Below are 21,122 nucleotides of genomic sequence, written 5' to 3'. Positions count from 1 at the left end.
AGATGCCAGACCCAATAGATCTCAAACCTGCGAAAGCTCTTTTTTTTTGGCCACCAGGGGCAGCAGAAACAGATGGTGAACACAACATTGACCCATCATCCTTTTAAGTTTACGTATATGCCAAACTTCTTAGCCAGCAGTTTTTGGGAAAACATTATCATCGATCATTGGTGGATTTAAAGTCAGTGTTATCTGTCTTTTAGCTCTGTTTTTTTTTTTGGCATGATCCAGTGTTAAGAAGAATGATATGATATGCTGTTAATCTAGACCAGTGTCTGTTCTGTTTACAAGTGAAGTATCTTAGCCTTTTTCACGAACTTCCTGGTCATGCCTTGCTGAGGATTAATCAATTTTAGGCGAGTGGTTATATTTTCATGGTTATGGTCTGTCGAGGCACTCTGCCAGTAGTTCACAGTAGTTTGTGTAGTACTGTAGTTCCAGGTTTGCCTCTTGTGATTCACTTTACTGCTGGTCAGAGAAGTGTGATGGAAGCCTGTAGAGGGCTCCACCTACCTTCTGTGCATTTTCCTGAAGATGGATGATGGATGAGTGTGTAACATCACCATCAGAAGGAACTCCTGGAAATGTGAAATCAATTTACAGAGACAGGACAATCAAAACTGCTGATGCACATCCAACTACAGTCGACACAAAAGCAATGTGTGTGTGTATTTCTGCATTACCCTAAAGAAGACCATTGAATATCTGCATGCATATATATCATAATTTCTGCATTTCCTCTGCGTTCTTTGAACAGAGCTACATGTAAATATGAATTTGAATCCTCTGGTCTACTGGTGCGTGCGTCTGCCTATGTGTTTGCGGTGAGCCCTCCTTCTAATCTGCCAGCCAGCGGTTGTGTATGAAGTGCGGCTGATGGTGGAGACTATTAGGCCTGTGAAGGGAGAGTTGGCTGTCTTCTCCCATTCCCCACAGCTCATTTAAACTTCCAGCTGATGGTTGAGATTAAACGTCTTCTCTTACTAGGAGGGATTCTGTGGTTGGAGCTGGGCTGCTATTTAAGAAACTTGAATGAGTGAAAAGCATGTAAAGAACCCATTTAGCATAAGACAACGGAGAAGCAGTGGCTTTGCATGCTCAAACAATGTAACATGGCCTCACACGAGATGCCACACATGTTCCCTGGTTGTCTCATACATCTGGTAGACTGCTTTTAAGGTTCCTACATATCAGACAAACATGTGTGATATTGTTGATAAGATCTCAAACAATTGATAATGAGAATGATGTCTGCTTCACAATTATATTATTTCTAAATCATTATTACAAAATTATTCTTCTAAGACATTTTTGCTGAGAACTAGTTGTTGATTAGTTTATTATTATGTTTTTTTTTTTGGCGGAAAGAGTCTGGGAGTTCCAATGGATTGCTTTTTTAGTTTGAGTTTTGGTCTTCATTGATCCAGTGCTTCTATTGCACACTTAAAATACCCTCATCTTTCATCATTATTTTGTGCTTGCGTTGTATGTTCGAGATGATAATTCCTGATTATTTCAGTAGAAAAGATGCTAACGTGGAAATTTGAAAAAACAAACAAACAAAAAAACTATACAACTGACAGATTTATACATATATTCTTTTGGCTTCTTATTCAATTTTCTTGTTATTTCACAGAACAATGGATTGCCTGACACAGGACACCGTGCCCTAAAAAATAAAATAAATAAAAGTAATTATAGTTTCAATAAGTAGAACACATTGTGTTTGCAACATAATTGTGTTACAGCTATGGCATTTGACATGCCATTATAATAACATAATTTGTTACAGAACCCATCTCACTTAAACAATAAGGTATTGTATTGTGTAACCATGTTTCTGACATACAACATAGATTTAAAAGTATCAGTTTGTAGCTGTAGATTTGCAGTCATACATTCCAATACAAAGACCTGTTTTAGTTTCTGAATGCGCTGAGATATTGTCGGTGGTTTTGTTGCTCCTAACAAGAGTAGCAGCCGGTCTAAGGGGGACATCCACGACTCAAGTGTTGTTGATTTGTTTTGTAACATGTTTCTAGAGGCCTTGAATTGAATCTTTCAACATTACAGTCAAAACATGACGGAAAAATAAAGAGATCACATTAAAACATGCCATGACGGGGCGTCGTGTAGCTAACTGGGTTGACCAGACACTTCATATACAGACTATAGTCCCTGCTGCAACTGGCCCCGGGTCGAATCCCCCGTTGGCCCTTTAGTGCCTGTCATTCCCCCTCCCTGTCTCTCTGACTATCCTATCAATTAAAGCCCGCAAAAATACTTTTAAAAAATCAAAAAAACCGAACATGCTATTATGGTAATTTTTTGTTCAAATGTCTGTAAAGATAATGAAAAATGTACATCTAAATAGTTTGTCACTTAAAGATTAAACCAATAACACTATATACTATAATGATTCTGGTCTGTTCTCAGATATTTACAGAAAGGGATCACACTGAAGAACTCCATGGTGGCTAAGTCAGTTGCATTGAAGTCAACCTTCCTGTATTTATCCGATAGAGATTCAGCTGGTTATGAACTTTATTAACCTTGTTATGTTGGGAAATTCTCTGACTTCACCGCATAACTATAGCACACATGGCACACCTTTGCTTTTTGTGTATTCTTGAAGCAGAACTTCTTAGTTAGCATCTGTGTTTTTGTAGCCTTGGACTTAAGTACACTGATTCAGAGAAATGATAAAAAGAAAACCACATCTGTTGACAGATTACACATGATTTTGCATGCAATTCCAATTTGGAGCAGAATTGTTGTTATCATGTGGCACAACTCGGGGGGGTGGGGTGGGGGGTTCGCCCACTACATTTTGTAACATGAGGCAGATGACTGATTCGACAACAGACTCCTGTGCTGTCATGTACTTGAGCAAGCCATAGCACACATCAACAGCTGCAGGGCAGCTCACTATGACTGGGTAGAATTAGGGCTGACAGCAACAGAAATCGGGGAACATTTCATTGACTGACAGGTAGGCATGTCGGTGAGCTACAAATACCTCTGAACAATGTAACTTTAGCCTCAGATGTGATATTTTGAGCTGCACCTTCTCAAAACACCAAAGTCTGATTTACTCCTCCTGGGCCTGTTCCTTTAAAAACCAACAATCACACTGGCAGAACTCAGCCTTTCATTCCACTACACTCAAGTTTCGCTATCGTCTGCCGTTTGATGTTGCTTTAGTCCTGGCACACAGGCCGATCTGTTCTCTACTTCAGGCAACACCTTACATAACTACACTAAACGCCTTGAATATCTCATACATCTCAGTTCATTCAACGCTATTGGGTGTCATTGTTGACTTTTTTTATGTTTCGGAAAGGGCACGTCAGAAAATGGTTTATTGTTGCTGTTGTGTACAGATTCACTTGTAACTCCCTTACTAATTTGGTGTTTGAATTTTTCCCAAATTCTGTGTACAAAAAAGAATTTGTAAAAAATTTAGCTAATAATGAAAAAGATTTGTGCACATTCAAAAATACTATAGGCCTTTATAGACTACTGAAACTTAAGTACTTACAACACGTTCCATCACAATGCATACAATGTGATAATGTCCACTATGATAATTATGTAAGTAACTTCAGAATATATTGGCAACTTCTAACAAAAAGATGCAAGGGATTCATGCTTCAATACAACAATATATATAGTGTCCGAATATGGCATGCAATATATTTTTTTTTTAAAAAGAAAGAGAAAAAAAAAAGTTAATTAATAAAAAAAATCAACACTGTCAACCATTAATAATAATAACTTTTGTCACTGACACATTAGGACTCCCTCTGTCAAAGGTGAAGCACTGTCCCATCACACCTGCATGTTTTGACCCTCTCCTGTCCTTCTGTTAGGTAGCTAATCTTAACTTTTCAAAGTGGTGAGGAAAGAAAAATAATATAAATCATAAACAAGTATAGCTCAGTAGATCACTGTTCCTGTTGTTCAGTGACAGACAAATAATAATCTGACATCTCTGTTCAAACTGAATTTCACCTCCCAGAGAAAAGTTGTTTGTGTACAGATGTTATCCTGCAGTGAAGCTCTTTGGACAGCAGAGGGTGCTGTCGTATCATAAAAGGACAGGCTGCCATGGCAGTGACAGCTGCTGGCAAAACTCATGAGAATAATCTTCATTGCTCTAAGGTTATGTCGAATAACATTCAAGATCAAACACACAGGAGATTGAAATATAAAACGAAAATGAATTTAAAAAAAAGACAAAAACGTAATTCATACACTTGTTCAATGCCGTGTCACACTCAATCATCTTTTTACTTGGAGCCGCAGATGGTGGTCAGTGATAAAAGAAACAATGTTTTTTTATTCTTATATTAAACTGTTCATTCAGACAAATAAACCAAGTGTATAATGTTAATTTAACAATTGCAAGCCACAATAAATAAGCAGTGTAGTGTGCAACCCAAAATTATTTTGGCCTTTGTTCTGTATTTGATCCCTCAGAGATGTTTATAGTAGAGCAGTTTAATCATTTTATTAAAGGACCAGCGGGACTATTTAAAATATTTTGTGGATTTGGTTCACATAACATACAATTTGTGTCTGCCTTTTTTGACAATGAAGAGTGTGTATTTATTTTTAGGTGTACTTGTGGGAGGGTGTGTCTGTAAGAGCAGGAAGTTGTTCTCAACAAGCTCTTGCATAAATCAAAGCAGACGCCCTGTTTTGTCATGTGTATGCATAGCACAAATAATCTAGCAGTAATATCATAAACATGGCTTTTAGGCTGTACAGCAGCACAATAATATTGTGGACAATACCTTGTTAACAGTCTGCCCCTGCACTTAAAAGAGGACTGACACACCTGCAGAGGTTTTCATTCATGGAATAAAAACACTTAATGCTAGAACTGGCTCCGAGCATTGAAGACAAGCTTTTCTGTGTTTGTGTTTATGATGCGCTGATCCTTGGTTACTATGTCGGTTTATAACGACTCCAAAAACGTATCCACAAATCTGTCAGTATATTTAACGGCACACAAGAAGCAATGAGTTCATCTTCCCTACACACTGTATCCTCAGTCTTGTTTGGGATCCACTCTGCAATGTCTCGACTCATGTTGAAACATATTCTTGGAATGCAACTTGAAGATCCAGAAAATGATCTTCAGCATTATCACAATATGTGAGTGTTTATACTTTCAGCTTCAACATAAACTTTCTATTTTTATGTAAGTGAGATGAAATAGATCATTGATGATTCTGATTCTGATAGTTTGACCTCTACTGAAAATCTATTAATCACGGTAGCGATGTTTTGACCCAATATATATTTTTGGTTTTTGTTTGCTTTTCAAAATGGACTTTCTTCAGTTGAATTTGAACTTTTTATTAAGTGGTATTATTTTCCCCCATTTCCTTCAGTGTCATTTTGTCCTGTTAAATTTAGTTTTCAATTACATAAACATAACTTATAGATTTCCTAATGTCTCAATATACTGTATGTATACTAAACTATCAAATATATAAAAGAAAAACACAGTTTTCACTGCAGGTAAAACATTCTTTATTTAACCATTGTTTATATATAGGCTACACAAAATAATCAGGTTAGTTGGAGGCTACATTGATAACATAATTATCAATATCAGGTATAAGAAATGTTAAATAAATACCTGACCCACTCAAATTTCGCTTCAGCAGAGGAACCCTGAGGTTTTAAGTTTTTAAGTTTTTTTTTGGTCGCTTGGCCTACAGTCACTAGATGGCGCAGCTCACCCGCTCCATGGTTCCGGACGAGTCAAAGTAACCTGTTCCACACACCGGGTCAACCCCACGTTTTTTTTCTTTTCCTTTTTTTTTTATTTAAAGAAAACCCTGCACTCTCTTGAGTAAGCTATAGGTCAATACAAGAAGCACTGACAACCATCACCAAAGTTGACATAAATTGAGTCTGCAGGCCTCAGAGTTTTAAAAACGTGATCTTTTATATGGACTGACTCGGCTGCTGACTGGAGGAGAGCTGGGTCCAAACTGTGAAACCTCAAATATCCAACAGAATCTCAGCTCTGCAGCAAGTGGAGGCCATAATAAACACACGAGTGTGCAGGTGCGCAGATGAATTTATGACAGTAGTTAGGCTATAGGTCTTCGAATCAGCTGTTTGCTTGATTTATTGTTATGGGCTATAATTAGTCACCCGTACAGTAAACTGCTCTCCGAACTATATGGCGACGTGTTATAACAGTTGTGACAAAATATCAACGGAGGCACATGTTCAGGCCCCACTGCATTTTGTTCAGTGTGGAGTCATGGAGTTTCTTTTTCTTTTTTCTTTCTTTTTTCTTTTTCTTTTGTCGTATACATATTTTCTTCTATAATTAATATCAGCCCTCTGGGTTCAGGTTATTAAGTGCAGTCACATTGATTTTTAATTAGAAGATATTTACAGTTTTTGATTTGGATCCTACATTGAACACACTCCTGAGTCGTTTCCTCATCAGCCACACACCGCAGCACACGAGGATCACTCCCAGTAGCTGTGTGACCCCGTCAGGCCGCCTCCATCACCGACTTCTCACCCATGGATTTTTTTTTTTTTTTTGTCCATTTGCTTTTTGTTTGGCCGGGCCGGTTAATAAAACCGGGGCAGTAACCGCTTGGGGGCGTCTTCCCTCGGTCCGATTACAGACGCATTGTCGCCTTCCGTGCAATAAAATGTAAGATATGAACCATCGAAGGCGCCAGGTGAGCAATAAGACAGAGCAATTGAGACAGCATGTGTCATGTTTACACCTACTCCCCAGCGCCAGGCCTGCTACACATTAACCAGACAATATACAAATAAAGATATGCTGTTGATAAACTCATGACTCGGAGTGCAATAGAGAGGGTAATCAACGGATGACATAGCCTTTCCAGATTTCTCTCCCTCTTTCTGTCTGTGGCGGCGGAGTCGCGCACTTTTACAGGAGACGATGAAGTCCCGTCGGGTTTTGAAAGCTTAAAAAAAGTGACACACAAGGGGAATAATCACATTTCGAGACATCAACTTACTATTTGGTCAACATGATTACCAAAAAAAATCACATTTAAAAAAGCATGATCTTATCCAGGCTTATGTAGGCTGGTTTCTTCTTAGTAATAACTTCAAAATAAATGTAAGGGTTTTTCGTCCCAGTTGAAATCACTGTGTCATTATATAAGAGGTACCCACTAAATAAATGTTTTTTTTTAAGCCTTTAGCACGCTTATTGGCTCTTATCAAGGTAGGGGTCTCAGGTACAGGCTCTGGGCTAGAGAAGGTCTATGGGGGTCTTTCACATGGACACACATCTCTCCACATGGGTTTACAGAAGTGGAGTACAGGCCCAAGTGGGCAAAGAGACTTCTCTCACCTCCAGGCAAACAAACTGCAGACATTGCTGGTTAGAGCATGTTATTTTCTTCTTTTTTTTTTTTACAAGATGCAGGGTTAGCCTCGTTTACTGTGGGCCTTAAATCAACTCAGCGAGATTGGTCAAAGTGGCCGTTTTGGGGGTTGGCTCTCGTCTATAACAAGGATCAAGCGAGGGACACAACTGAAACAAAAAAAATGGCATTTCAACATTTTATTGAAACTTTCAAGAACACGATGTTGATGTTGTAAACTAGACATAACTCCAATACAACATAACCCACTGACAACTTAAGAAACACAAAAGAAACCTTCATATTTTTTTCGATTATGCGGCACTTTTATGATCAGGTTCGCAACTGTAGGCCTATTTTTTTTCATTATAATAACAGAAAAAATAGTCCACTTTGTCACACTTCAACGACACCTCTTTGCTTTTCATAAAAATAAAAAAAAACAACAGAAAGAAAAGAGGAAAATAAGAATCTTTTTCAAGCCATTGGTGCAGTGCGTTGTCGCTTTTTCATTCGTTTTAAACAGTAGCACTTCACACACGGGGACAACAAGTGAAAATACAATGGCACATGAGTGTGAATAACTATCAGTGGATATTTGGGGGAGGAGTAAAGTCCATATTTTAAGAGAGGGAGGGGGGTATAAATGCAGATGGCAACAAAAGGATAATAGCCCACAAACTATCTTTACACAGGTATATCGACAATAAATTAAGAACAGATCCCTAGAAACAAACTACTCCGTTGTATTTACACGCAATAACAATATGAAATAATTACATAAATATTTTATATATCCCTATGTACACCTATAATCAATACTACCTTTCAATTTTTTTTTAAGTATGTACTTTAAATTTCTGCTTCCCTTTGCCTGTTGGACATTTGGGCTAAATTGCGCATGCTTGGGCCACGGATCTGTCCCAGAGCACCAGTCCTATTCAGATTTTCAAATGGCATGAAGAAAAACAAATACTTTTTTTTTTTTTTTACTTAAAAAATGATAACCAAATTAAAGGGAGTGTTTAATTAATCAAAATAAGATTGTTTCCCACACTTTTCGTTTCAAATTTTAGTGTTGAAATAACATTCGTTGGGGTTTTAGGGAGGGCATGCAACATTTGGCCGACCTATCAATTGATAGTGTAGAGAACAAAAATACAGCAGTCCTTTTTTTTCTCTCTCTCTTCGAAAGGTAGATGAAACGGTAGTGAAGTCAAATAAGTCAAATCAATTCAGAGTGCATATTAAAAGACATTTCTCCGCGTGTACAATAAAAGTTAGGAGACAGGACACAGCAGCAACTTCTCCTAAATCTGTTAAGTCACACCCATGCCAACTTTTTCAGTTTCAATACTTGTACGGTATTCAAATGACAGGATAAAAGTGTTGTTTAATTTAACAAAAAATAAAAGAGGAAAAAATAAAGAAAAACATATACATATCAGATGTGTATTAACCAAAGTGCATTTCAGAAACTAAAACGTCCAACAGTTCATGTTTTTTGTTTTTTTTGTTTTTTCTTTTTTAAAACCTGCATGAATCTACAAGAGTATCTCCCTATTGTTAATGTCTTCCTCAACACTTTTCATGACAACAACGAAACGAGAAGCAGGTGGTGTGTGTGTGTGTGTGTGTGTGTGTGTGTGTGTGTACTGTATGTGTGTGTGTGTGTTTTGAAGAAAAGGGAGGGGGGGGGCTCCTAGGGGGACCCGCTCCGTGGCCTGTCCTGATTAGAGTCCAGTCCACTGACCAGGCGCTGGATGCTCTGCAGCTCGTTGGCGGCGTCCTTCTCCGTGCAAGTTTTTGGGGACATGGAAACCGAGCCGGAGGATATGGTGGACGAGTGGCTGGTCACCTCCGATGTTGAATCCAGGGTGACAGCTGACACCGGGCTCGCCGGGACGACGCCGTCCCCCTTCAGCTCGGTGCCGCTGCCGGCCATGGAGGGCATGGCGCTGGTGAGCAGCGTGCTGTCCGGTACCGTCATGGGGAGGGAGTAAGGGTTGTACCTGAGTCGGGGGCGCACCGCGTTCAGGAAGGGGTGCCGGTGCACTGACGAGGACGCAGCGGACGAGGCCGCCGCGGCTGCTGCCATGTACGTGTAGGGGTAGGGGAACAAACTGCCAAACGGAGACATGGCGATGCCCTGTGGTGGAGAAAAGGTAGCAGAAAGTGAGTGTGAGAGCTTCAGCGTTGGCGTTTAGACACCTGGTACTATCACACAGCTCAGACAGCTCGGTGCGCAGTGAATAAACACACAGAAAAAGCAGAGAAATGTTGCGTTTACGCACGGTGGTGAACTGTCTTACCCCCAAAAAACCCCTGCGTTGTGGAACAAATGCGTAAAAGCTTCAAAGTGCTCGGGGTATTTTTTGTGCTTCACTTTCACTCTCTTCAGTGTAGATTTTTGTCATACATAATAAAGTTAGTAATGCATCGTTACAAAGCTAAAGGCACTGTCTGACAATTGGGCGATCCACTCTCAGCCTGTCCTGTCTTCAAATGCCTATGTTCACACAGTTTTTTTTTCTTCTTCTTTTCAAATCTGGTTCTTAACAAAAATATTCTGCAGCAAAACTTTTACCACCCGCCATGTAAACGGCTTTGGTGCTTGTTCAAGAATTTGCATTGCAAATAAAACATCCTAATATGCTGCAATCAAACAAGAGACGCTGCAGCTGCAACACTTGTTTTAAAAAAAAAACAATAAATGGAAAAAGACAAATTTGTTGTCTATTAAAACATAATGTTGTTTCCCTCTCTGAGCCAATGAGGCATTTTAATACTCGCCATTGTGGCTCTAAAACACTCTTAATGAGCTCGAATCAAAAAAAAATGCAGCCTGACACCTCGAGCTGTTGCGAGGTGGTCTCTGTCTCCCTGTCTGTTTTCCTTAACGAGTGAGGCTGATATGTGGAACAACAATGCCAAGGTGGAAGAGAAAGGTAACATAAGGAGTTCTCCTAATGGCTTAGTCAGCCAAAAATATTTCTGTCCAACTTCGCTCTGAAGGCTGGCCCATTTGGCTCTAACACAAGATAAACAAACGCACACTCTCCCTTTCTTCCACGCAGGTATGTTTAAAACTACAAATAAAGCACATGAGGTGAGCATTAAAGGCATTTCTATACCAGACATAGGATAGGCGCACTCAATTTTGGCACATAGGCCCCCATTAGTAGCACAGTCCACTGTGTAACCCAACGTGTTTTTCAAAGCTGCGTGTTAGGCCTAAGCTCAAGAAAACAGGTTTTACCTGTGATGCCAAGACATGTTGCTGCAGATGAAAAGGCAGGCCTGGTGCTCCCGTCAAGCTTTGCGCCGATGATGCCATGCTCGTTGTGTCCATGGTGTTCACCCCTGCCGTGGACACAGCTGCCAATAGGGGTCCCATGCCTGCGGCCATGTTTGAGAATGCACCTCCCATGTTGAACTGACTGGGGTGCAAGAGAAACGGATGCGCGCTCCCTAAGTGATTGAAAAACTGTTGTCCTGTGAGACCTGTTGGAAATCCAAAATTATGCAAGTGGCTGTGGCCTATGTGCGCGCTGCTGTCAGTCTGAACGGTCAAAGGCATGAAACTGTCCTTGCTTATCGATCTGCACTCGTCCGTTTTGGGCTGCTCCTGCAGGCTCGGGCTCTTGAGCTCTTCTCCAGAGCGGGTGGTGCTGGAGATGACGGTGATGGGGCTCTGCCGCGAGTCTGCCTGGCTTTTCTCAGTCCTAGGGCCGCCGTCGCGGTTCCTGCTGCTAGAGTCACTGTTACTGAAGTTGTGCCCTTTAGCCGGGCTCGCCTCATGATCCTTCCCGTCCTCCGTAGTCGTGGAAATCTTGCTGGAGTCCGGACCGTCTTTGATGTGTCCATCTTTGCTCTCATCGTCGCTGTCCTCATCGCTGTCGCAGAAATCTGCAACAAGTAGTAGTAGGAGGAGAACATCAGTTGTCTTTCTGCACATTGGTGAATCACGACGACAATAACTTCCATTATCAGCCATGTTTCAGCTGGCTCCCACAGGTGGAGAGGAAAGAGACCTGCAGGACACTGATACTGGCCACTATGAGCTGAGTCACTGACAAGAAATCAAATAACGTACATTTCCTATTGTTTCCAGTATGATGATTTTCCCCCAAAAGAATAGTACCTGACTGATATTTTGGGCCTGGACAGATGATTATGTTATCACTTAATGAGAATATTAACTTTTCATAATCTTTTATTTAATATCCATAAGTCACTACTGTCAATTTGCCCTCTGTGCATGGACTGAGTGGGGTTGATCAGCTATTAAGCTGTTCATTGGCTGTAACTACTTTAACATTCATAAACTTGACTCTCATTCTGACCATTACACATAGGCTGCCTCGTAAAAATACTTGCCACAATAGTAATTTTACGACTTTGCACACGCGGCCTGTGTGACTGACTGTGGGGTCCGTCAGCCTACCTTTCAGGTGTGGGGGGCCCACGGTAGACACGGCAGGGGACGAGGCCTGGCCGAAGCACTTAAAGGAAGCCTGCTCTCCAGAGGAGTCGTCTGAAGCCCCGTTCTCCTTTTTCTGCTGCTCCTCGTATGAACGCATGGATTGCAGAGCCAGCTGTTTCCTGTGCGGGAGTACTCAGGTTATTATAGGTGGTGGTCACAGCTCTCGGGTCAGAAACAATATCTCCAGCGGGATGAATGGTGGCACTGAGGCTTGTTTATATAAAAGGCTGCGGAGCTGAAACGATGGAGCTCCTGACTGCAGCACTCACCTTATCTACAGGTTAGGATATGAAATCCATTACAGAGCCATTGACTGTATCAGGCCCATATATCTGCGTCTATCTTGGCATGGCACATTACCCACTGCCCAGGTTTAGACTAATATTTATTTTTTACTTTTAAACGTAACATATCTTGCAAAATGTAATTTTGAATTATTAATCAGAAAGTAAAAGTGGCAGTAAAATCTCTTCCATACCAACAGTGCTGCTTTAATTGTCCAGCCTATAAGAGCATTTGATTAAAGCCAGACTCCCTGCAGATTAATCCACACTGATCGCTTTGTCTGCTTATATAAATCTTAAAAACATTTAAACTTTTATTTATTTATCACAATCACAACATCTTTTTCATTTTTTTTTTTACTGTAATTTTTTTTTCACATGTTTTTACCTCTTTTCTCGCCTCCCATTGCCCGTGTCACGGAATCCTTTGGCAAATGGATTATGGTCAATTTTCAACTGGGTTATCTGGAAAAAAAAATTAGGAACAATAAGAACTGAGTTTTCTCTTTTGCTGCACGAGCTCTCATACACTGTATCTTTTAACAGGTACAGGTAAAGCGAGAGCTGGGACTAGTTTCTGCAGGTTTACACTACATGAGTGTTACTGTCTGAACAGGCTGAAGCTAGAGCAGTAACATGGTTTTACATATAAACGACACACAAAACACAGGGTGCGCACGCCACGAGGCCTCGTTTTGGCACGTTTTTCTTTTTCTAAGAGAGTGGAAATATGCTAGGTTTCTTTTTTCTTCCCTTTCTTTTTTGTTTAGGGATAAACTTTTTTGGAAAACTTCACTCCCACACCACTTCCTCTCCCCTCTCACCACTGCTCATGGGTGGAGAGGGTGTGTGTGTGTGTGCGGGGGGAGGTGGTGCCATCGTATCAAAGAGCTGAGAAGATGATTTTCATTATTTTTATGTCTTACAGAGAATAAAATGTTACCACGCAGCGGAGTCTGACACAAAAATGCCCCCCCCCCCTCCTTTTCTCTTTCTCCACTCAACCGCACAATGTTGCCCCTCTTCTTTTCCTCATTTCTCAACCCCCTAACCCTTTTAGCTTTACACACACACACACACACACACACACACACACACACACACACACACACACACACACACACACACACACGAGAGAGAGAGAGAGAGGGAGTCTGGATCTGTGCCAAATCCTTTCCACGTGATTAAATGTAACCTGTATAACATTCCTCAGAATTATTAATTTCATACCACAAGCTGGTGAATATGGCACTCAGTCGCAACGTCAGCCCCTCCTCACCCCCCACCCAAACATCGTGTCTCTCTCTCTCTCCCTCTCTCACACACACACACACTCACACTCTCCACACACACCATGATACACCACTCTCGCAGGCTCAAACAAATATGACATCTTTCATATTTTATAACAACAAAATGGCGCAGAGCATGAAAGACAGAGAGGGGAGCAGGTCTGACGGGACACTGGAAACACGAGCTGTATGTGTGTTTATGTATTTATATAAATAAATATGGATACAGTCAACATCCATGGTTTAAGCCTGTGGGCAGTAATCGTCCTTACCTTGTCATTTTGATAAGCGGTCACGGCAATGAAATCCGTTTCAGGAAAAACATAAGTCCTGAAGGTACTGTACGGGAGTTTGAGGATGTCGTTGGCTCTCACAATGTGAAATCGAGGCTGATATTTGTGCATCGAGTTAAGAATGGTCTGCACACACAAGCACAAAGAAGAAAAAAAAGTTTAAAATATATATATATTGACACAATATTTATATTACACTGATGTGTGATCGTTGTTATGCAGGATATACCCGCGTGCATCAGGCATTTTCTTAAAATGTCAACTTGAATTATTAATCACAAGTCCAAACAGGGGGAATTGAATCTGGTAAATAATTCTGTATTTTTCAAAAAAAAAATTTAGGCTTATTTTAAAAATCCTGCGGAGGATTTTGTGGGGAATATTTAATCAGATCAACAAACTATTGCTGGATATAAGGATATAGCCTATAATACAGATAATTGCTACTTTTTAAAATAAACCAAAATCCAACAATAATGACATTTGTCATTTTTAAATTTTTTGTAGTGATCACTTGACTAGGTTAAGTCTGTTGTAATAATAATAATGATAATAGTAAATTAATAGCCTAAATAAATCTCAAATCACAGGGGGCAGCCTATTATAAAATAAAAATAAATTGCACATTAAAAAAAATAATGAACGTGTGTGTATTAAAATTTGATAAATAGGAAAATTGACATACATGAGTTGAACTTACAAATCCATGCTTGTCGGAGATGTTGTTTGTCAGCTTGAGTTTGTGAAAATTGACGACTTTTGACATCCACTGTTCACCAGTAGCCGGACTGTCCGGGTGAATGTACATCCTCTTTGGCATTTCGGGGTCGGCCTTCCCCGCCACCATCCAGCGGGAGTTGTGAAATTTGTACCTGCAGTCGTCGGCTGCAACTATATCCATCAAGAGAATGTATTTGGCCTTCTTGTCCAGACCGGTGCACCTCACTTTGAACGGAGGGAACATCCGCCTGTGACAAAGGACAACACATGATGAGCACTGCTGTTGTGGCAGATCCAACACTCAGCAAACACTTCATATTCTTTTTAGACGTATGGAAAAATATTTCTAATCTTAATACGATCTTAAAAGCGTGTTAAGTTCACTGATGCAGCCAAATAACCTGTTGTTCATTTGTCTCCTGGAGATAAGTCAGCCGAAGAGTGTGTGTGAGTGTGTGTGTGTGTGAACTGTTCCGCGCAGAAGAATTTGAGTAAACTACAGAAATGTGCTGCATCCTCAATTAGGATATAAGACAACAAGTTAAAGCTGTATAGATGGTGCCTTGTTGTTTTAATGCCTTGAAGGCCTATACACACACATACACACACACTCTTACGCACACACACACTTTCTATAACACACACACAGCAGCCATCTTTGTGTACTGTCACTGTGGTGATGACGAAAATAATTTAGTCACAGCTCCACACTCTCAGATGGATTTAACCCGTCAAACGTGAAGTTTGGACAAACCGGGGTCGGCATGAAAATTAACACACAAAAACCTCAGCAACACACATTTGTATATCAGGACATTTGCATAAAAAATCACGAAGGTGCTGCTGTAATCTGAGGCTACATATTAACAACACAACCCTGTTTTTTAAATTATTATTATTAATAATATTTTACAAAATAACAGGAGTCATAACTTCTGATTCCCCTTCTTTTCCAGGTAATAGTCGTGCTCTGGCTTTTGCAGCCTGTGTGAACTCTACAGAAACTCACAGCTTCATCTATTTTTTCCCCCATCAAGCTAAAAAATATAGGTCCAGGCTACAGATAATTTTAAAGACATGTTTTTATGTCGCAGTGCAAGCATATCATCGTGCAATAAAAGTCACACATGCGTGACAGTTGTTGGACAATTATGCTGCAGTGGAAGTTCAACTCATTCAAATTAAACTAACAGCAATGCTCGAGAGCATTGCAGGAAATAAAGATGTTATCCAGATGAACTGAGGAGATATAACTAACTCCATGTGGCATATATGTGTAAGGAAAAAAAAGACTATTTGTATCTATCAATATGAACAACTGGCTCCTGCGTATTGGATACTATGTGTGATAATTTAGGGATGAACACAACAACAAAAATCTTGTTCACCTTCCGGATTTTGTGATCACCATCTCGGTGCCTCTCTTGTGGAAGAGTTCCCAAAGCTCCTTGGCTTCCAGGTGAACTTTGGGGTCGTCCTCCACCTCCTCCTCAGGCTCCAGAGTCTTGAGAGGCCTGAGGTGGGCGGCCGCAGCTTGGTGTCCCAGCGAGGAGAAGTGGAGGCCGGTCTCCGCGGCTCCCATTAGCTGGTCCATGATCGGCTTTCCCAGGGCGCCCGGCAGAGAGAGGGAGCCGCTGGGAGGGAGAGCCAGGGCCGGGAAGAAAGGAGGCTGGTGACCCAGCATTGCACTCATGGCAAATTCCGGACCCCGGTGAGGTATAAACGGATGATATGCCATACTTGATCCCTGTATGACTGGGTCTCTCATCAGGAAGTTCATCCAAGTGCAGGCAACAAATGTAGACGACTGTGCGTTTGGATGTTGGAACAATATATGTCTAACAACAGAGAAGCCTGCGCACGAGAGGAGCGACTGAAGACAAAATAAAAAAAGAAGAAGAGGAAAAAATAAATGTGGGAAGCTTTGGAAATTCCTCCTTCAACTCTGTAGAAATAAGCATCCACTTTTCTTTCACAGGTCACTGGGAAACCTCTACAGTCCTTTTGCTGAATTTAGATCAAAACTCTGCGCAGGGAAATGTGAAAACGTTCTCCATTAATCTTCAGGAGTGCTGCGAGAGCGATTTTCTTCAGAAGTTGACGCGCATTGGACACCTCTCTGTGTCTCGCTGGCTTGCGGACATTAGTCGAATTAAACCAACTCGGGTGAGTCACTTAATTGACTGCAGCGCATTCTTTCTCTTCTGCTCGCTGTTTACAATATCGGCATTCCTGTTAAAATGCGTTCCTTCTTATTGGCTTCAGTCCTGCAGCGAGGGCGACGTGTTGAAATATTTCGATAGCGCCGAATAATCCCCCTGCCTTTACTTGCTCCGGACATGCACCCTCACACGCACACACACACTTTATTCCTCCTCTCCCTTTCGCGCACACACACATTTCAGAGAAAGACGTGTGCAGAGAAAGGAGTCCGCTGACGGCCAGAGAGAGAGAGAGAGAGGGAGAGAGAGAGTGGGAGAGAGAGAGAGAGCGAGAGAGAGAGGTGGTAAGGTCCCAGCTCCGTGATTTTCCTAGCGCCTCTGTGGCCCATAGGGCTTCATACTGTATGGATGTGCCGCATGTTACGAGTAGCAGCGCTCCCTTTGATTGGCTCTTTGACGCTTTCGGACCAATTGTGTGGCTGCGTAGGCGTGGTTTTGACAGGTCGGGTGGAGGGGACAAGACTTCAGACTTATAAAAAGGTGTTTGGAAACTCAAAAGGGCTTTGCCGTGAAACACCACCCTGCCTGAGTCAGTGTTGTGTGAATATGTCAACATCGTTAGAGAAGTTGCGCTCTCCGTGGGTCTGTGAGCCCCAGCGAGAGGGGGCAGAGAGAGCAGGACGCAGCCGAGCCAAGCCGGGGAACCGGCTCGCTCTGTCGGCGAGATGGGTTGTGATCTGTCGGGAGCTGTTGACTTCCTCCTCCTCCTCCTCCTCCTCTTGTCCCATGTAGCACACTCGTATATTCACACTTTTGAATATTGCGAATACATTTTTTAACCATTTATAATAATATTTATCCTCCGATTAAAGTGCTCAACTCGCGCTTTGTTGTATTTTTCTTATTTTCTCCCCACCGCCGACAGGCAACCGAGAACATTTCCTGTAACATCCTCCTTTGAAATCATAGCTCAGAAAAATCTGACCGGATGACGGGATGAGGCGCTCGATGATAAGTTCATGTAATGATAATAACAATGTTATGAAGCCACCGAAACGCCCTTTAATTGTTTATTGTGGTATTTACAGCCTGTCATTACGCTGAATGTCATTCAGAATGCTTTTGGATCCTAAGGTGCGTTTATGAATTTTCTTGTCATGTTGGATATTCAGGCGGATACAGCCAGTCCACTCTTCAGCTCTTCTCCTCTCCTGCTTTAATTTGCATTGGAGCCAGTGTGGAGTGAGGTCTGTTGTGAATATTGTGTGGAGGAGATGTAGTAGAGCTGATGAAAGTTGAAGAGCTGATGAAGCCTTTTGGACAAACCCTCAGCTGCACTGAAGGATATTTTTCTTTTTAAGCGTTTTATAGCCTAAACTCGAATTAAAGCCTTATCATCACACATCACCATCAGACGCGCCGAGTCCACGAGGATGCGTTCACTGGCGCTTTGAAAACCAAATTATGATTATCAATTATTTTATCAAAACGTCTGTGTTTTGACTCATACCAGTCACTTGTGTTGTTAAATATAGCACGCTTTCCCGGCACTATAACTGCCTCTGGGAAACAATTCAATTTCAGTCTGAGTCTACAGAGTGACAGTTGCACACGCTGCGACAAATACAGTAGGTGTTATTGATAATACAAGGCTTTTTTTTTGTTGGTTTTTTAAAAAAATACTTCTATCTGAGCATGCGATTTCAGTTCCATGAAGACTACAGATGTCATCCTCAATTTTCTTATTTCTCTCATAACACTGAGCCCCCTGCAGATCTGGGCTACAGTCAGTCGCTGCAATATTAAGGTGAATCCGTTTATTCATATAATAAAGCGCACCGACGTTATAGGCATACTTAAAAGCTAAAACACTGTGGGAGTTTGCAGTGGCTCGCTATTGGCTGAAAAAATATTGCTTCACTGCAAAACACAAACGCAGACTCCCTCGAATGCTATTTAACCACAAATTCACAAGTAAACTAGAGAGCCGAGGCCGGTCAGCCACATTGGATAAACATTGACCATCAATTCTCAGTCAATTGTCTGTCTCCCTCGGTCCAGGCGGGGACCAGAGGTGGTGGAGGATCTCAAAGTCCTTGAGGGGCGTCCAAAAAAAGCTGTAGGCCTGACATGATCTTTTTTTCTTTTCTTTTTTCTCACTGGTTGAAAAGTGGTTAAAATGCAAATCTAGGCTACACCTCTGATATTTGTGATATTAAAAAAACAACAGCAACAAAAAAATCGTTAATGGCTTGTTGCTCACTGATCAGGGAAATGTTTTTATTTATGAATCCTGGAAGTTGAAATAGTCAGTTGATGCCTCTGGGCTCATGTTGTGAGACTTTGGCAGCATTTACTTCAATGCTCTTGCATGCAAGTAGCTTGTTATTGAGAAACCACTGCTGTGGTTTGCTGATTGTAGCTCTGTTGTTGTCTATCATGGTGTGAGTTGTATCTGCCTCGGCACTGGCTTCATCTTGGATGGATGACAACGTGTTGTCTTAGGAAACTGCCCCTCTAACACCCGTATATTTTTGTGTGTGTGTGTGTGTGTGTGTGTGTGTGTCAATATGTGTGTAAAGTGGAGTGGTCTGCATGCATATATCCCCCAGGGCAAATGCACAAGGATATTCAGCTTATGTGTTGCATGTTATTGATTTGCCAGAGAAAACAAATGTGATAGCTGTTGATAAGCCACAGCAGCAGCAGCATGTGACTGACTGCCTGGTAGCTAAACCTTTTACATGTGTAAGCTTCCCCAAAACGAAAAGGTGCTTCTTTTCTACCCAGCCTATACGTGGGGGCCTTCCGCCCTCTTTGTGTGACTGAGGTCAGGTCTGTGTCAATTACTGGGGCTTATTCTTCTTTAAACACTCGCCCCCATTAGCAGCACATTTCAATTTAGCGGAAGGTGTCATCAAATAGGAAGCAGTGTTGACACGGCGGCAGCCTTTCAGTCTATGTGGCCAGGCTGGCTTCATTAGCTAAGCAAGTAGAGAATGGTCAATACGCTATATAAACTTTTACAGGGTTAGGGCTCTCAGGGACTCCAAGAGGCTATAAAAAGGTCTGAGCTGACACTACTGATTGATGAAGCCAACTTTGTCAGCGCTTCCCTTTTATACATCTACAGAGATCATGCATATCAAAATCAAAAGGGGCAGTATATTTGACTGGACAGGCTCTAAAATTTCTTACTCCACGTGGGTGGGTGACTTCTGACAGTACAGGAGGGAGGGGGGCAGCTTGTGTTTTAAACCTGTCTGATGTGTTAAATCATCATGCAGTACAGTCAACACAATTTCCAAGAGTTGGAATCAAAGGACGTGCTGTAAGATATTTTAGCATTTAAGTGCAAAAGCAGCTCCTTTCACAGGGTTTCGCAGTGACATTAATTCCAACTGCAGCTGCAGCTGTGTTTTTATTGAATATTCTTATTAGTATTTCCCTCTCTCTCTCTCTTTTTTTTTTTTTTACTAACTTTCCAATATTATCAATGAAGGAAAACTGCATTAAGGTCATGGGTTATGAAGCCTCAATGCCCTGACTACACACAACAGCCGTACTGTGGAGGTTCATTAAGCAAAGCTTCAAAGACATTCCTGGAATTGATCATGGAGCTGCAAGTGATGTAATGTATGCTGTCCTGTTTATTTGCAGATTGTTAATGATAAGCAAGGACAGACTTGGTGGCACCGCTCCTGAATGGAGGAGATTGTCTGGTGAGAGTCATCAGCCCTAACACGACATGATAGGGAAAGGAAACATCACAAGATTAGTATATTCAACTACTATAATGACTCCAAACTTCATTATGGGCATCTCAACATAAAGTGGAGGGGGAGATGTCCAATTGACAGGGTAATGACTTTCTAAATGTGGACCATTTACCTCAGAGATTTAGGTGGGGCTGGGATTGATCCGCCGAGGCCATACATTGCCCCCAAAGGGGTGCAGATTGTAAAATGCACTTTTCAGAATCACACGCATGTTTTAGTCAATCGGCTGAAGGAATGATAAACTCAACCTGTTGATGAATTGTCCACGTCAGGCATTTTTAGTCAAGTCAACCCTTGCTCTCATCAATTCCTGCACCGGCAAGTTATAGGTATTGATGAAAAACAATTTTAGTTAATTAGGGGATGTGCTTATTGATGGCAGCCCAGTGACTACAGATTGACAAGGAAAATGGTTAGTGGGCCGGGGTGACGCTTGCTTGCCCTGGTTGAGGTTGTTCATCAGCAATGATGTGTGACGCAAGCTCATGACTTTAACTTAGTACCACGTAGTTAAGGAGGAGGCAGCTGAAATGTGAAAAGTGGCATGGTTTAGCTTTTTATCAATTATCTAAATAAGGCAATATTGATGCTAAAAGCACAGCAGTAAGAGATCTGACGCACAGTTTGAAGTTTGAAGCTGATTCATTCATAAAATGAAGGGAAATTAGACTTGAAACTGTAACATAAAATGTGAATTTCTCCTCATTCTGAATATAAG

At 41.4% G+C, this 21,122-nt stretch overlaps 1 protein-coding gene and 1 long non-coding RNA gene across 3 annotated transcripts in view; one reads left to right on the top strand and one right to left on the bottom strand.

Annotated features, from left to right (window-relative positions):
• The window catches only part of LOC146977280 (uncharacterized), a 96,422-nt gene that overhangs the window by 3,408 nt on the left and 71,892 nt on the right, over positions 1–21,122 (top strand). The window lies entirely within an intron of this gene.
• Positions 7,574–17,016, bottom strand: tbx3a (T-box transcription factor 3a). Of its 2 annotated transcripts, none has more exons than XM_085793387.1 (7): positions 15,852–17,016; positions 14,429–14,711; positions 13,723–13,869; positions 12,547–12,623; positions 11,836–11,993; positions 10,648–11,297; positions 7,574–9,537 (listed from the first exon to the last, which is right to left on the bottom strand). In XM_085793387.1, the coding sequence occupies exons 1-7, from the start codon at positions 16,241–16,243 to the stop codon at positions 9,091–9,093; spliced, it is 2,154 nt and encodes a 717-aa protein (XP_085649513.1). In that variant the 5' UTR covers positions 16,244–17,016; the 3' UTR covers positions 7,574–9,090. The 2 variants fall into 2 exon arrangements, with proteins under 2 accessions (XP_085649513.1, XP_085649514.1); XM_085793388.1 differs by having other exon boundaries at positions 14,444–14,711.

This window comes from Trachurus japonicus, chromosome 12 (genome assembly GCF_045865225.1).
Source record: "Trachurus japonicus isolate A0001 chromosome 12, Traja_1.0".
In the NCBI taxonomy this organism is placed as follows: Eukaryota; Metazoa; Chordata; class Actinopteri; order Carangiformes; family Carangidae; genus Trachurus; species Trachurus japonicus.
Note: the sequence above shows the minus strand (reverse complement) of the source record. Positions and strands in the feature narration are given on the sequence as shown.

Coding starts and splice junctions, on each gene's coding strand:
- tbx3a (XM_085793387.1), bottom strand. CDS start 16,243: ATGAACTTCCTGATGAGAGACCCAGTCATACAGGGATCAAGTATGGCA. Junction 12,624..13,722: donor CCGCTTATCAAAATGACAAG/GTAAGGACGATT, acceptor TTTTTTTTCCAG/ATAACCCAGTTGAAAATTGA. Junction 11,994..12,546: donor AATGGGAGGCGAGAAAAGAG/GTAAAAACATGT, acceptor ACTCCCGCACAG/GAAACAGCTGGCTCTGCAAT.